The sequence below is a fragment of the Pinus tabuliformis genome, chromosome 8, assembly GCF_031772625.1.
Source record: "Pinus tabuliformis cultivar Carrire ecotype Pingquan chromosome 8, CPIR1, whole genome shotgun sequence".
NCBI lineage: Eukaryota > Viridiplantae > Streptophyta > Pinopsida > Pinales > Pinaceae > Pinus > Pinus tabuliformis.
The window spans coordinates 116117834-116135725 of NC_142294.1; the positions used below are offsets into that span (position 1 = coordinate 116117834).

Here is a 17892-nt window from a genome sequence, read left to right on the forward strand (position 1 = left end):
CAAAATTGAATCGACACAGTAAGCCTGTAAACCGCCACAATGGATATGTGAACTGACACGGTGGATTGAAAAACCGACACAATGGACACATTGACTGACACGGTGGACATAAAATCCGACATGGATGACACATAGACAGATAGACAAAAAGAGCAGTAAATCGACATAGAACTTGAGAGGCAAACAAAGAGTTGCTTTCCTGGCAGCAGTGAACGGATTGACAGCGGAATTAGTCCTCATCGGTTGTATGGGGCTCCTCCTTCGCCGGTCCTTTTAGCTTCTGCGAGACCTCCATATCCTTCGCCTGCCCTTTGAGCTTTTGCGAGACCCCCATTTCCGAGCGCAGCGTCCTCTGAACCGGCTCACTAGGGCCAGCTTCCTCCTCTTGAGTTGCTGGGGGTGAGTAATTTTGGGTAGGCCTCCGCATATCGACCGCGGAAACCTGCATATCGACCACTGGCACGCCCAAATTGTCCAGAGGCCCTCTGTGGTTATTGTAGTGTTCCACCATGACTGAAACGATAAGAGTATTGTTTTCCAGCGTACAAGGAATTCGATAACGAACAGCCTGGTGCTCCAAATGCCCGCATTCTGGAATTTCTCCCCACCCACGCACAGTGCCACGTCCAACAGGTCTGTTTGAGCCTCTGATGTGCTCATAAGCAATTTCCGCCGAGGAGGAGGGCGAATTGACTGGGCGCTGGGTGGCGGAGCGGCCCCTAGAACCGCCCCTACGACTGCTCATCCTGGGCCTCTCCCTCTACATTGTCAAATTAACCTTCGGACCAGAATCCCACTGAGTATTTGTGCTCTGAACCAAGGAATGTTCCTCCTCTGCCAACGTCTGCTCGGAATTCTTGCAGGAATGAATCCAGGCGACCGGGGGAGCGTAGATAATGAGCGCCATTTGCCTCGAACTCAACTGCACAATGAATGCCCACTAAACCAGCCATAAAACCAACATTGAAGCTGAGTATGCGGAGCCTCCCATCGTCTTTATTGTCTCTGCGGTCGGGTGTGTCGTGGCACGTCCGGGCTTACGACTGCCCACGTGACGTGCCCCTTCCGACACCTGCCTATCTTGCCAAGTCACCACCCGCATCCGAGAATTTGAATCATGGATGTTTTTTTTTTTTGACAATAACGGTTATATTGAAATTGGCGGTAAACCAGCTACCGCGTGCTTTACAAATCTGAAGAAACCATTACAGAGAACAGGGGAATATAAGAATTTGCAAAATCGAATCCTATAGAGATGCTGGTCAAGTCGAAAATCTGATCTGAAGAAATGAGCTGCTTCGGCAAATTAATGGCTTTAGTTGAAACGGCGTCTCATGCAAAGTCCTCAAGCGTATCATGAGCTTTCGCTTCAGGTGGGCTGCCTGCAAAACTGTGAAGAGCCTTTCCAGCAGACGTCCTTGGCGCAGAACTGAATGACCGAAGAATGGAGGGATGGCTTCAACAGCTGGAAATGCCAACGCAGAGGTTGGGAGGAGTCACCAATGTTGTATCCCAGGGAAGACCGATTCTGTGATTTCAGTTCCATTCCGCCAGAAGAGAGAGACATAGGTAAAGCGAGACTGAGCTTGAAAACGCCCTTTAGGAGTCGATAATTTCGCTAGGGAAACAGAGACCCCTCAATTAACAGGAAACAAGCACGGAATCTGGATTTAGATTTGGGGTGACGGATTATAAATTTGATTGAACAGAGAGCCCTTAATTCCAATCGGAAGGGAGGATCGAGCTAGAATTTAAGGGATTGGGCAAGAAGATTCGGATGAATTTATTACCAGGGATCTTCGAGTGCAGAGGACACCAAGGTTGGCCTCATTATCGGCTAGGGAGTTGAGGTTCCTTAAGATATGATAGAAGGAAATTTTGTTGAATTTGGGGAGCAGAAGCCTGATTTTCTTAATGATGGAGGCTAACTGAATCTGGTGGGAGTTCTTAGGGCGAAGCATGGCCTGGATGATGAGTCTTGAGTCTCCGAAGACTGAGAGAGAACGGATATTTCTTTTGATCGCCTGATTCAGCCCTTGCCACAATGCCAGAGCCTCCGCTCTGTTGTTAGTTTCAGTTCCTAGACCCCAATGGAATCTCAGTTCCGGAAAGCCTCCAGGGCTCAATAGAACTCCCCCACTGCCAGCAACCCCAGGGTTCCCTTTAGAAGCCCCATCGAAGAATAAACAGTGCTCTTCCAAGGCCGATCTCCACTTGATAAACTCCTGTTCTTCCAGCCTAATCTCCCAATTGGAATGGGCGGGGATAGATTGAGGGGGCCTTTCCTTTAGCTTTGGAGCTAATTCTTTGAACCATTTCTCTTCTTCTGTGAGCAATCTTGTTTCGTTCCTTGATGTAGTGTTAGCTTCCAGAGCCTCTCCCAACAAAGCTTTTATTTTAGAGATAACTCTTATTGTAGTGCAGCTCTCTTCTCGGAAAATTCTGTTGTTTCTTTCCAACCATAATTTCCAACAAATAAACTTGGGGATCCACATCCAGCTGATTTTGAGAAGACTTTTATTTTTAAGACAGAAGGGAGATAAGTTGGCCCAAGTTCTGAACAAGGCAGGAATGTTGTCTGGGAGAGCAAGGATAGTGGGCTCTAACAGTAGCACCCCCCTCCAAACTTCTTGAGCAAAGGGGCATAGCAGCAGCAGGTGATTGGTAGTTTCTTCATCAGCCCTACAGAGGGGACATCTGGAAGGTCCTTCCATCCCTCTTCTTCTCAAATTCTCTCTGGTGAGGATGCTTTGATGTGCCACTGTCCAACAGAAGAAGTCTATTTTTGGTAGAGCTGGAAAGTCCCATATAAATTTCCATTGGGCCGGGTTTGGAGGAACATGAGGAGCAGCCATAATTCTTTTATATCCTTCGGCAACAGTATAATGGCCAGACATGGACCCCCAGCCTCTTTTGTCTTTAGCAATGGCTTTTGAAGGAGATTTTCCTTGGAGCATATCTAGAAGTAAAGAGGCTTCCCCTTGCAGCATTATGGGGACCTCCCCCAGATTCCACCCATCCCAGGTTCTGTCAGGAGCTTCTTTCCAGTTTGAAATGTCCCACAGTGTGTGCAGATTACGGGACTGAAGCCAGTCTTTGATGTGTGCAAGACCATCCACATTCTTCATTGGCTGGTCTCCCAAGATCGAATCATCCCAAATACTGATTTTCCTTCCATTGCCAGGGATCCAATATAGGTGTTGGCTGAATTGCTCCCTTGCAGCATTGCAAAGATTGAATATTGGTGAACCTTTTAGAGTTCTTGGAGGCTTATCCAGGCATCTCAAACGCTGCCCATGGAAGTATTTCTTCCAAATGACTCTTTTGCTCCAGCTAGTATTTCCAGAGACTAAATTCCATAGGATCTTGGATCCCAGAGCAATATTTTGAGCAGCCAAATTGCGCAGCTGGAGGCCTCCTTCCTGAAATGGACTCTTGAGGATTTCCCAGCTCACTAAATGGATTCTTCTATCATTGTTATTCCCACCTTCCCACAGAAATCTTCTCAACAGGCTATCTAATTTACTAAGAAAGGTTTTTGGGGCAAGGAGGATTGAGTTTTGGAATAGAGGCATGCTTATTAAGACCGATTTCATGAGGATGACTTTCCCTGCATTGTTCAACCAAGAGGCACCCCAGACTTGGATTCTATTCTTTATTTTGTCTAGAAGCGGCAGCCAGTGAGCAACTTTAGGCTTAGATTTGTAGATTGGTATCCCGAGATATTTAAATGACTCCCAATTTCGGATTCCTTCCATTTCTAAAAGTCTTGCTATGTCAGACAGTTCTTTAGCCGAGCAATTCCATCCATAGATGGAGCATTTTCTATAATTGATTTTGCTGCCCGAGATCAGCCTGTAAATGTCCAGTTCCCTCTTGAAATGTCTGGCAGAAATCAAGCTGGCTCCTCCAAGCAGCAGAGTATCGTCAGCAAATTGGGCATGATTAATGTCTTTCACCTTGTGAGTAGTTCTGAGTCCGGGCAAAGTTTGAATTTGCTGATTATGGTCTAGCTGGAAACTTAACACCGAGGCTTGGACAGCATATAGGAGTGGAGACAATGGGCATCCCTGTCTCAGGCCCCTAGAAGCTTGGAAAAAATCAGTAGAACGGCCATTAACCAAGGGCGCAATCCACGGCGAGGCAATACAGGCTTTCACCCAGTTGATGAAGATTGTTGAAAAGCCTAGCTTCTTCATCACAGCAAACAGAAATTCATGTCTCACCCTGTCAAATGCATTAGCCAAGTCGAGTTTAATCACCATGCCTTTCTCCTTTCTTTGGCAACTAGAGTGGACTGCTTCTTGGACCAGCACAATATTATCCAAAATCTTTCTGCCTTTTATGAAGCCGCCTTGATTTTCAGGGATGATGTCTGGTAAGATGTTTTTCAGCCTGTTGGCTATAATTTTGGAGACCAACTTATAGCTGGAATTGCACAATGATATTGGCCTAAATCTACTAAAGTCAGTTGCGCCTTTCTCTTTTGGGATCAGAGCTAGGAAGGCTGAGTTGATGCCACCACCTATCTTTACACAATTCTGGGATTTTCTGACCATCCTCAGTAGATCTTTTTTTATTATTGACCAGCAAGTCAAAAAGAACCTGACAGGGAACCCATCTGGCCCTGGGGCTTTATCAGGCTCCATGTTGTTCAGTGCCTCCTCAAGCTCTTCCATACTAATCGGGGCTGTCAGCATATCGTTATCCGATTCCTTGACACAATTGGGAATTAAGTTGATCGGATATGAGTGGGGATCAATATCTGGTTCTTCAGGAGCCGAATACAGGTCTTGGAAGAAGGAGTATGCAGCTCTCTTGATGCCTTCGAAATCTTTGATCACAGTGTTTTGATGCTGAATCTCTGAGACTGATTTGAAATTCTTTCGGGCTTCCGCTTGCTTATGAAAAAAGCTGGTGTTCTTATCGCCGGATTTCAGCCAGAGCATCCTAGACTTCTGCCGCCAAAACTCTTCCTCCTCCCTGCTTGATCTATGAACCTCTTTTTGGAGCTCGACTTCTTTTAGAAGCATACTTTGAGAGACAGGATTTTGCTCCATTTCTAGTTGATGGGCAGCAAGCTTATTTGTATTTTCTTTTCTTTTGGAAGTGGGGGATTGCAGTCTTTTAGCCCAGTCTTTTAGATTTCTTTTTAGTGTCCTGATTTTCTCTTCCCACACAAAGAAAGGAGAACCTTGGACGGGCCTATTCCAAGAGTCGGAGACCACATCTTGAAAACCTTCTTGCTGGATCCACAAAGGGCTGAACCGAAAAGGGATGGGGCCAAGATTGCAGTCAAGGGAAAGCTCGAGAAGAATTGGCTTATGGTCAGAGGTGAGGTTTGGGAGAATTTTAGAGGATGCCATAAGACCGCTGGTTAGGAAGGAGGAATGGACAAGAAATCTGTCCAGACGGGCAGCAATATGATTGGGGCCTGTTCTTTTATTGGACCAAGTGAATTTCCCTGAAGAAGGTTTAATATCCTCCAGGTCCCAGCCTAGCATGATGTCTTCCACCCATTCTCTGGCAGGATCCCTGACAATGGAACCTCCCTTTTTCTCATCGATATCAAGGGTGACATTAAGGTCACCTGCAATTATGATATTCTCGGGGTTTTGCTCTAAAAGAAATGAATGAAGCGAATTCCAGCAGATTTTTTTCTCACTTGGCAAAACAGGAGCATAAACATTAAACATACTTACTTGCTGACCAGAATCCTTGTGGAGTAGCTGAGTGAAGAGCCAATGAGGGTTGTTTTTTTCTTGAATAAAGTCATATATGTTGCTGTTCCAGAAGGTGGCAATTCCACCAGAAGCACCTCTTGCGCTGACCGCTTTGCCATGACCTTTGTTCCAAAAAACTTTACTAGATTTGAGGAGGGAAAGATCCTCCAGCTTTGTCTCCTGGATAAGGAGGATATCAGGCGAATATATTTTCACTAAATCCTTCAGGGCTTCCTCTTTCGACCTGCTGCCTAAACCTCTGCAGTTCCAGGAGACGTATTTCATTATTTACTTTTGAGAGGAGAGGAGGCTCCCACTGGAGCCTTGCTGCTTTTGCGTCCAGATCTGGTATTCATCATTGATTTGAGAGTTTTTTGGGATCCCTGGAGGACATCTTTGTAAGTTTCTTCCTCTCTCTGTTTCTTCTTGGATTTCCGACCTCTAGTCGTCTTGATTGGAGTGGCCAGCGAATTGTCAGATTCAGAATCTCTTTCTTCTGAGTCGCCTTCAGAGTCTGAGGCTAGACTAATGTGTTCTTCATTGCCTTCATTTCCTCTCTGACACTCCTCGGGTGTGGGAACTGTTGATTCTACTTCATTTGTTTTTCCTTGTTTCTCCATATTTCTGGTTTCTTCTTGGTTCTCCTTATCATCCATCCTCTCTGCAGATGGAGATCCGTCTTTAGAGGCAGCAGCAGCTTTTGGGTTGGTGTGAGGATTTCCCGATGGGGCGGTAGTTTTCTGTCCGGAAGGCTTTGGGATAGCCTTTCCCTTTCTGATTTCTTTCCATCCTTCTTCTTCAACTGCGTTCCCTGATGGGGCTTTTGGGCAGTTTCTCTGGAAATGTCCGTGCTCATGACAAGTTCGACATTTAAATGGCAGCTGCTCGTAGTCCAACTTCTGGTAGTGCTGCCATTCTCCAACTTTGAGTTTAATCGCTTCTGGTAGCCCGGCTTCCAGATCGACTTCTACGCAGATTCTGGCACAAGTATATTGGCCCTTGTGATCAGCTTTGTCAATGAATCGACCTAGCCCATTGCCGATCTTCTGCAGAGATTGATAGCTCCAACAGTGAAGAGGGAGATTAGGTAAACGAACCCAGACCGGCGCCTCTTTGGGGACATCAACGGATGGGTCAAAATCAGGACTCCATTTATTGAGATACAGTCCCTGGTTTCCCATAAAGTACGGCCCGTTTCTGAAAACCAGGTCGCGATCTTCCTTGCTAGTAAATTCGAAAATGAAATAGCCTCGCCCTACAGCATAACAAATCACATTATTTTGCAGCTGCGGTCTCCAATTTCTTTGTATCCAATCGTCCGTGGTCTTAGTGGACGGCCATCGGCCCATAAACTGCCCTACCAGGCCTCTGTCAGACAATGCTAGAGCGATTTTAATCGGTTGCTCCTCTGGGAGTGCTATCTCTGGAATTTCGTCAAGCTTTTTAATGAATTTTGGCACTTCCGCGGGCTGGAGTTTCTTCCCTTTCTGAGTTAACAGCCTTCTGAAGGCATCTGCTGTGGATAGAGGAGGGGTGGGAGCAGACTCCCCACCCCCGGGACCGCTCATGGCAGCGACCAAGAACTTTGACGGCGGCAACCTTCAGGCGTTCCAGAGCAGCAGCGCGCGAGTCCGTTCTTTCTTGAATCATGGATGTTACAACAGATACAAAACATTATTTCATCAAAGGCCCATCTCAAATCCAAAGAATGAAGCAAGAGTAACTCCAAGGAAGAATGTTGATTCAAATCATGGCTATTACAACAGGTACAAAACTATCTTTTTTGGGCATTGTTTCCATTGTAAAAATTTTGGTCATCAAGCTAGACATTGCATGGCTCATAAGAATGACACACCAAAACTGAAGGATCAAATAAACAAACCATATGGCCCCAAAGGGCAAGGACAAATCAAGACCTACAATTCTTTTGATCCCTTGGCCAAATTTGATCTGATTTGCTCATTATGTAATAATAATGGACACAATGAACAAAATTTCCCACTCAAAAGAGGAAAAGCAAGAAGTGAGAATCCCAACATGGATAAATGTGGCCTAGCTCTATGTGCTCAAAATAATGAAAATCATTGGTTTGTGGATAGTGGGTGCTCCAGACACATGACAGAGGACAAAGGGAAGGTTGTCTCATTGAACTAAAAGGAAGGAAATGTATCCTTTGGAAGTGGATTTGCCAAAATTGCTGGAAAAGGAACTATTACTCTTATTAATAGAAAAGGAAAAGCTCAAAATGCTTTTCTAGTAAACGGGCTCAAACACAACCTCCTGAGTGTTAGCCAAATCTGTGATCAAGGACATAATGTTGTCTTTAGCACCAAAGACTGTGAAATAAGGAACTCTTCCTTAGGGGAACTTGTGGCGAAAGGGGTTAGAACACCAGACAACATCTATATTCTGAACAAGATTCAAGAAGATAAATGCTACTTAAGTCAAACAGATGAAAGTTGGTTGTGGCACAAGCAACTTGCACATAAAAGCTTCGATAACTTGATCAATATCAGCAAGATTAAAGCAGTACGAGACATTCCAAAGTTATTCAAACCAAAGCAAGGAGTATGCGGCCCATGTCAACATGGAAAGCAAACTAGAACAAGTCACAAGACCAAGGAGTTCTCTACATCAAAGCTTTTGGAGATCATTCACACTGATTTTTGTGGACCAACTAGAACTCTGACACTCCAAGGAGAAAGGTACTTTAATTTATTTGTTGATGACTATACTAGAATGATGTGGGTATATTTTATAAAATGTAAATCTGAAGCATTTGAGTGTTTTAAGAATCTTAAAGCTCTTGTGGAAAATTAAAAGGACTCTAAGATTAAGTGTCTCAGAACAGATAGAGGGGGAGAATTCACATCAAAATAATTTGATGAATTCTGTAAAATACATGGAATTAAAAGAGAACTCTCCGCTACCAGAACACGAAAGCAAAATGGGGTAGTTGAAAGAAGAAACCGAATAGTTCAAGAAATGGCAAGAATAATGTTAATAGCAGCTAACTTGTAGACAAAATTCTGGAAAGAAGCAGTCGAGATACTTGTCTATACATTGAATCGAACTCAATTGAGACCAAATAATGAAAAGACTTCTTATGAATTATGGAAAGGAAGACCTGTGTCAGTAAATTACTTCAAGATTTTTGGAATCAAGTGCTTCATAAAAATCAATGATGACTCACCAGGAAAATTTGTTTCACGGGTTGATGAAGGGATCTTTCTTGGATATTCTATGAGAAGCAAAGCCTACAAGTGCTACAATAACCGACTATGGAAAATAGTGGAAAGCATTGATGTAAAAATTGATTAAGACCTTCCAGAAAAAGAAATTGAAGAACATGAAGTTGATCCTCTCATTGAAGAAGAAGAACTTGAAAAAAGAAGAAAAAGACCAAGGAAAATCCAAGGAAAAAGAACTATCTCAAACCCCTTCAAAGATGAAATTTCTCCAAAAATATCACCCAGAAGAGCAGATTATTGGCAATATGGATGAAGGGATGCAAACCTGAAGAAGGATGACTAGTACACCAAAGAAGAATGATGTTGCTCTTCTATCCATGATAGAACCAAAAACATTTACTCAAGCAAGTAAGGATCCTCATTGGGTAAAAGCCATGGAAGAAGAAATGTCTCAAATTGATAAGAATGAGACATGGGATCTGGTACCTCGTCCAAAGGAAAAAAACATAATAGGAACCAAGTGGGTGTTTAAAAACACAATGAATGAAGATGGACAAATCATCAGAAACAAGGCAAGGCTTGTTTGTAAAGGCTATTCACAAATTGAAGGAATTGACTTTGAAGAAACATTTGCACCAGTATCTCGTGTGGAGGCTATCAGGATGTTCTTGGCATTTGCTTGCTCAAAAGGATTCAAAATCTATTAAATGGACGTAAAATCAGCATTTCTGAATGGGGAACTCAAGGAAGAAGTCTACATGGAGCAACCAGAAGGGTTTAATCTAACAGAAGAAAAAAAACTTTGTTTGTAAGTTGAAAAAGGCATTATATGGGTTGAAACAAGCTCCTAGAGCTTGGTACGCAAGATTGGATCACTATCTACAACAACAAGGCTTCAAGAAGGGGGTGTCAGGAAGTAATCTCTCCATAAAGACGGATGAGGATAAGTTACTATTCACACTTGTTTATGTTGATGCTCTGATTTTTTCTAGTAATAATGATGAGATGAGCCATGAGTTTTCTCAAAATATGTCAAAAGAGTTCAAGATGTCAATGATAGGAGAGTTATCTCACTTCCTTGGACTACAAGTATCTCAAACCACGACAGGCATGTTTATATCTCAAGCCAAATATCTTAAAGACATGCTTAAAAGATATGGAATGGAAGACTGTGCACCCATGAGCACACCTATGACCACAAGTTGCAAATTGAGCAAAAATGATGACTCCCCTCCAGTAGATGCAACTCATTACAGGTCAATAATTGGAGCCCTTCTGTACTTAACTGCTACGAGACCCGACATTATGCAAGCAGTAGGAATGGTGGGAAGATTTCAATCAGATCCTAAACAATCCCATTTGTTGGCTGTAAAAATAATTCTCAGATACCTAAGAGGAACTCCTGATTTCGGTCTTTGGTACCCTAAGAGCTCAACTCTTACTGTGATTTCATACATCGATGTTGATTGGGCCGGAAGTGTCGATGATCAAAAAAGTACTAGTGGAAATGCATTATTTCTGGGAGACTTTTTAGTATCTTGGCTCAGCAAAAAACAGACATCCATATCACTATCTACAGCTGAAGCTGAGTATATAGCTGTCGCGGATTGTTGTACTCAAATATTATGGATGAAGGAAGCTCTAAAAGATGTCAACATAGGTACAAATCAACCAATTACCATCTATTGTGATAACACAAGTGCGATCAGCCTCAGCAAAAATCCAATGATGCACTCAAAGACCAAACATATACCAATCAAGTATCATTTCCTTCGTGAACACATAGCTGAACAAAGCATCATCTTGGAATATATCAATACTAAGGAGCAGATAGTTGATATTTTCACAAAACCTCTTCCTCAAGAAGCATTTGAACATCTTCGTCAAAAGGTGGGGGTTATCTCTTTAGCATCACTTAAGTTGATTCATAAAGATGTTGCAGGACATGGAGAGTAGTTCGATAGGGGGAGTCCTCATGCACTCTTTTGCCACTGATGTCAAAGGGGGAGAGAACAAGAATATTGCCATCCATGAAAAAGGGGGAGATTGTTGATCTAGATTGTCATTGATATAGATTGTCATTAATGGCAATATGAAGTCGAGGAGCTATCAGAGCAAATCTATCAAAGCAGAGAAGGAAAGCCAAGTAAGTGTAAGAGCGGAAGATTGAGGTGGAGCCACATTGGAGGAGCCATATCGAGAGTATCGCGTGTAATGTATGCCCAAGAAGAACTGAGAGGAAGAATTTGTCAAAAGAAGCAAAGAGGAACATATCAGAGCAGAGAATATTGGAAGTTGTCAGACCAGGAGTGTTATATAAAAGATGAACGGTAGAGATGAGTTTTCGTTCCAGCGGACAAGGAATCAAGAGGAGTAGAGCTTTCGAAAGCCAAAGGAAAAACTATAGGAAATATCGCATATGCTAAGAGTAAAAGCCATAACGGAGGAGTTAACAGTTAATCTCGTGGTTAAACGATTAAGCGCTTTATTTAAGTGATTGATTAATGCACGTGGTTATATTCCAAAAGGCAGGTTTGTAATAGTGGCAGTGGTTTTCGGGCGGATGCAAAATGGTAAGTGGTATTTAAAGGAGAGCGCCCAATTCCATTTAATGGTTGACACATAGAAACTAGAGGAGAGAGAAAAACAACTCATTTCGGGTGGGTAACTCTCTTGTAAGTAGTCCACCCGAAATGCATGTAGGCTATTGGATCTAGCACGAGTTGATCGACAGCGAAGGATCAACGGACGGTTTTGGGTTGATTGGGTTAAGTCGGGACCGTTATATCTGGAGAGAAGAGATCTATGACACAACAAGCTTTCGTTGGATTGTGTCGATTAGACCGAATGTTGATCATCGGATCTAATACAGAAGAAATCGACGGTGCGGAATTAGGACTCCTATTATATTGCGCCCTAATGGTATATCACATCCGTCGTATCGGGAGTTATGTATCGCAGTGTTTAAGGTCTTGTCACGTTAAAACTCTGATTGCGATAATACCACAGACCCGTTGCTCCATTGTAATACGCCCTATTGTAATATTGCGTCCGCCGCGTTGGAAGATATGTATCGCAAGTTATAAAGGGATGGCACACTATAAACTGCGATTGCGATATTACTCTGGACCCGACGGATTCATTAAAAACAGTTTATAATCATATCGCATCCAGCGATGGAATTAGCGATCGGCCATCGGCTGTACTATGGGCACGACTTATAAAGACCTCCATGAATGTTGCGATTGCCGTAAAGAATAAGTCTATTGTTTGAATAATAATAAAGATGGCCTCTCTTCCTAATTAATGTGTCCTATGAGTATTGATGAATTCGAAGAGACAGAGGAAGCCGAAGAGTGAGCGCAGAGAAAGCTAAAAGATCAAGCGAGCGTTGAGGAAGCAGAAGCTCAAGCGAGCAAGGAGGAAGCCAAAGGTCAGGTGTATCAAGCATATAAAACAGAGAACAAAGAAAGTTTAACGTTGCTGGCGAACTGTAAGAAAAAAGGGAGCAAAGTTCTGGCAGAAGTGGAAGGAACAGGAGGACAGAAGTAAGTCATAGGTCCAGCAGGGTTGGGAGCAGAGAATTATAATCAAACAGATCCAGACAGTTACAGCAGAGGGTTGGTGCCTCAGAATTGAAAGGATTGTTGTCCTGGGAGTTGGTGCTCTTAAATTCAAGGTTGGTGCCTTGACAAGATAGAGTTGGTGCTCTAGAGGTTGGAGCCTCACAAAGAGTTCAAGTTGGTGCTTGGAAACTGATTGAAACCATATATATATATATATATTACTTGATTTATTACAAAGATCACATTAATAAAAGCATCTATTCCTGTTATCTATTTCTGTGTTCCAAATATAAATGCTTTTAACTGATAAAAATAATAATTGAAAAGAATATTGATTCACCCCCCCCAGTATTTCCAACACAATCTGATGATGGTTTTTGTGATGTCCAACTGTGAGGTGGAATCACTGTTTGATGGGTTGAGGTGGATGGCCTCTAGAAGCCCTAAATGAGTTTTGATTGATGTGTTCTATGAGATCCCACATTCATGCTTGGAATATGGCACAGGGGTGAATGGTTGAAGAGATATTTGGCTCAAGCATTCTATGGTCAAGTGGAACATGGTAGTCCCATCTCTGGTTGGTTCATTTCATTCATTAATGAGAAATCCATTCCCTTGATTTTCATGTGTAAAGGCACTAAAGTATTCATGGCTTTGATCGCTAATATGTTTATTGTATTTATGTTCCTATTATGTTGGTTATATGCACATTTCATGGCCGCTGTTGTGTATGGCTCTCAGCATGTTTTTACTTGTATATGAATAGATAATGTGTCTATGAGTTAATGGAGGATAATGCAGTAAATTCAGTCGGGTAGTCGAGATGAGCATCCCAACATATTCAGGAGCATCTCAACCAAGCTATTGGAACAGGTATTCTTCCATTTATTAATTACTTATGTAAATGGTTGCAATGAAATTCTTGCTTATTTAATATGTGGTAAATAAATTTTAATAGTATATTGTCATCGAATAAATGTTAAGTTATAAATAAGTTATTTCCCTTCTTATTGTGTTTAAATTAAATAAATTTAGTTTTTAGTTAGAGGACCCTAGGATGGATCCTCACATGTGGTATCAGAGTAGGTTGCAACCCTTGAGGCCTATGAGTCCTAGCATGCATATTTGTTGAAGTCTATTACGTAGGTTGAATTGTTAAAACGTATTCCTAAATTGATACCAAATATTTTATCACTACTATATTTATATACTAAAACAAGTACTCATGCCTACCTACACGAATGTTAAAAAAAAAAAACAAAAAAATTCTTCCAGCATGAAGCCTCATGTTAAACTCACAAATCTTTATCCAAATTAGATAAGTGCACGATTTTCTCATATATATATATATATATATATATATATATATAACCTCAATCAAAATTAGTGCCAAAGAGGTTATGCTTGTATAATAATTACAAAATCTCAATAAATGCCCAATATGGGGTTTGAACCCACGAGTGGAAAGTTAACAAATTTCAAAGAAATTCCAAGAAAATTTAAGATTTTGATTTTGATGTGTATTTTGGGTTCATATCATTCATGTCCATTTGTTTGGACTGTTATCTGTTGATTTCTAAATGACTGAAACCAACAATATGCCAAAGCAATAAGCCTTCACTAAAGACATTCCACATTCCTCACGTTGTTTAGGATCGGGTTTCACAACTGGAATACGGAGAGGGCCAGATCGGCTAATCTATAATTTAGAGTTATTAAATATAATAACAAATAAAATGGAGTATAAAGTTATTTAATTTAAAATATATAAAGGATATTATATATATTTAATAAAGATATATGTTTACATGGTATTACTATAAGTTGATATTTAAATAAGAAAATATTAATAGTATTTGATACTATTAATTTATTTTTATTTTTATACATAATGTAGATAACATTTAAATTAGATAAATTTTATGGGAATGCACAAATGGATTGTTAATATTATTAGTATTGTTTAAATTCAATTAAAATTATATATATATATATATATATATCATTATAAAGTGTATGTTAATTATGCACTATGTACTAAGTAAATTTGGGTATAACAGATATGAATAAATTATAAAAGTTAAATAAATATACATATAAAACTAATTGTATACAACAACAACAACAACAAAAACATCGAGATTTACTGAGGTTAGTGCCCACCAAAATTTATGCAACTTGTGGAAGAAACTTCATATAGAAGAATTATTGACATTGTAATCAAAGAAAAAAAAAACTAACCATGTGTCCAACATGGTTGTAATTTCTTAATTGAGACTTAATTGGAGTTGGTTTCCCATTTTAGTTTCCAAGGTAAATATTGTGTTCATTGTGCCTTGAATGGTTTGATATTTCTTTATCAAAGAAAGAAATATGTGTCTAAGAGTTAGTAAAAGCTCTTCCTTATATTTAAACTACTACTTGGAATTGGATTAATGACTTGTTAATGAATACACAAGAATGGTTCCAAACTTCATTCTAGACTAGTATTTTGAAAGCCACCAAGAGCGAACTAATATTTGAGTATATTAAACTAATTCATTAATTAACTTTAATATTAAATTAAATAAATAATTATGGTTACTAAATAAAGTAATTTGGTGTTAATAAATCATTAGAGCATGACGAACAGGTACGTTGCACTTGTAACCTAGCTAGTATTAAGAGAAAATTTGTAGGAGCTCACACATGAGAGGAGATCCTACGAAATCTTATCAATATTAGTAATGATTATTTACGAGCATGGTAAAGGAAAAACTTATGCCTATCATTTATTATATCATAATCAGAGACCTATACAACCATTTTTTAACACTTATCTGACAATTGCCAATTTTGCTAGCCACAAATTCATCAAGCTTGGTTTTGAACCACCTACCAATTTCTTCTTGGGTAAGATTCCAACCTAGGTTATTGCACAATGCACCTAACAAAATCCATATCGATATCTGCGCTTGCAGCAATGCCTGCAAGACAAGTGAGGTCTCACCTGAGGCGCCTAAGGGGGGCTGCAAGAACCAGGTTTATGCAATTGAGAAGGGGATGGGGTTCGGTTTGCACCATTTTTCCTCTGCACTTAACCTCCTAATTACACATTAAATGCATTCATGGACATTTGAGTTCATTACAACATATCATCATTAATGGAAAATTAAAAGAAGGGGTGCACTTCATTGTTGATAGAAAATCCTTAACTCATTTATCCATACATCTCCTAAGTAAACATTGCTATTAGAAGAAAATTTCAGTCACATACAACAACAATGGAAATATGTAGAACTTCACCCTCTATTATCCATTATCAAGAAAAGGTGCCAAGCGAAGTACATAAGTTTTCATCAGTGGTTCCTTCAGCGCACCAGCCTATCTTTTCATCATAGTGCAAAGTTACAAACTTACATACTTCCAGAGGTACTGAGTACTACCACCACCCATGTCTTATCTAGCTATGGCAACAAAAACCCTACGAAAGAACTCAAAACTAAAATCCAAAAACCTAAAAACCCCCAAAAAATCTAAAAATACCCCAGTTGACTTCTACCAATTTATACAAAATTCCATTCATGTGTTTACCATGGGCCATGGCCCAACCCCAATTACTAGCAATTGAATCTAGTGTTACCAAAAATTAGCTTGACCCACGATCATGGGCAGAATATATTTTTTTCAAATCGAGCATTTTCCCACCTAGTTGTTCCTCCATGTTCATGCTATTTCCGACTGTGTGATTCTCTGCCTATACGTTGTTGTTGTGTGCTCTACCTTATGTGCATGAAGTTCTAGCACGTTGTTTTCTACCTCCTCTATCTGCGCACACAACCAAAATTGCAAAACTTGCCTCCAACACTACCATATGAGGGTGATTTCAAAACTCTCATGTAAACAACGTTTTTTGTCTCTTGGAATAGTTGTGGGATGAATAGTAAATTTAAGGTAGAATCATTAAGGGGTGTAATTAAGTTGGTGATGCACGAGCATCTAGACCTAGCCAGCAATGTGATGGAGTGGTCACATGTTGTGGCAAATACAAGTTTGGAGGAAGACTTGGTTGTTAAATTTGTATTAATTTCAAATAAATGTAAGTAGTTAAGAGTGGCCTAATTCTGAACAGAATTGGGAATAAATGGCAAAAGATCCTCCCTGCGTGGAGATCAACCCAAGTAGTCTAATTTGTTAGCTTAGGATAGGATTTGGATTCTAAATGTGTAATTTATTCCTCCAATTGTGGAGGAGATGGTTAGCTTAGCATATATGTGTTTCCTTTGTTTTCTGAAGGATGATGCGAAAGAGAGGATTCGAGGGCATTTGTAAGCCTATGGGCAGTGTAGGAGAAGATGGCCGCTAACTAGAATAATCAGGCCAGAGAGGGGCCGAAAGGCTCAAACTTCTAATTACACGTTTATGTGTGCATATACAGAGAAGAGGCATGAATTGAGAGCATAGAGATAGTGAGTGGATCGTATGTTTTTGAAACAGAGATCATCGACTGTGTAATCTAGCCTAAGGCAAGACTGTGTTGTTTTATTATTATGAATAAAGAAGTGTTGTGTGCATAATTACTTAAACAGCCCATGGAGGCTTGAATGTTTATCTTTTCCATGTTTTCGAATGAATTTGGTGCAGGCACTGTGTTTTCGTTCTTACCAGTAGAAACCCCGTGGCTAAGGCAATTTTAGTGTAATCTGGGTCCGCAAGCAGAAAACCCATTTACACAGAGAAACAGTGCAAAACCACTAAGTGGAACGATACATTGGACTTGAAAATTTATTCGCAGGAGCTTTGGGCCTTATCGGGTCCGATATATAGATCGCATCACATCAGAGGAAGGGAACCGACTTGGGAAGTCAGCGAATTCCGATATCGCAACCCAACTGGACCCGAAAGAGTATAGGGATGATTGGATAGCCTTTCGGATCCGCAAAGGGCTATCGCATCGGAGGTTTTGAAGCAGGGGTTATATATTGTTAAGCGCCATTGCAGATCGTCGATAGCGATTAGCGATAATCGCATCGGATCCACGCTAAGGAATAGCGTCGATATATGGGACCATTGAGACTGTCGATCGTCGATATTGCAATCTAATCTAAGTCGTCCGATCGACTAGATTTAGATCTACGACAAAAGCACATATAATTGTTTAAAAGGAGTTAAAGCATTGTTTTAACGGTTTGAGAGGTGTTTTAGTCCCGATAGAGTAAATGACCTATATTTTGAAGAGAAAAGGTGTAACGCGGGGTGATTTGGGGTTTTAAGGCTAAATGCTTGTAAACCACTTCCGTGCATATATATGTGGGCATAGAGCTTTAAAGGGCCATTAAGGGGAAATTAAGCCCCGATAAGATATATTGATTGTGCAGCCTTAGGGTTGCATCATTTTTGGTATCAGAGCAGATTTGTGATTGAAATCACTAA

The 17892-nt window shown here is 40.7% G+C and overlaps 1 protein-coding gene across 1 annotated transcript; it reads right to left on the bottom strand.

The window, feature by feature from the left end:
* Nucleotides 1–760: 760 nt before the first annotated feature.
* On the bottom strand, nt 761–6008 carry LOC149234395 (uncharacterized). The gene is made up of 3 exons (XM_089368260.1): nt 4606–6008; nt 1791–4227; nt 761–922 (listed from the first exon to the last, which is right to left on the bottom strand). The coding sequence occupies exons 1-3, from the start codon at nt 6006–6008 to the stop codon at nt 761–763; spliced, it is 4002 nt and encodes a 1333-aa protein (XP_089224386.1).
* Between the last annotated feature and the right edge of the window lie 11884 nt (nt 6009–17892).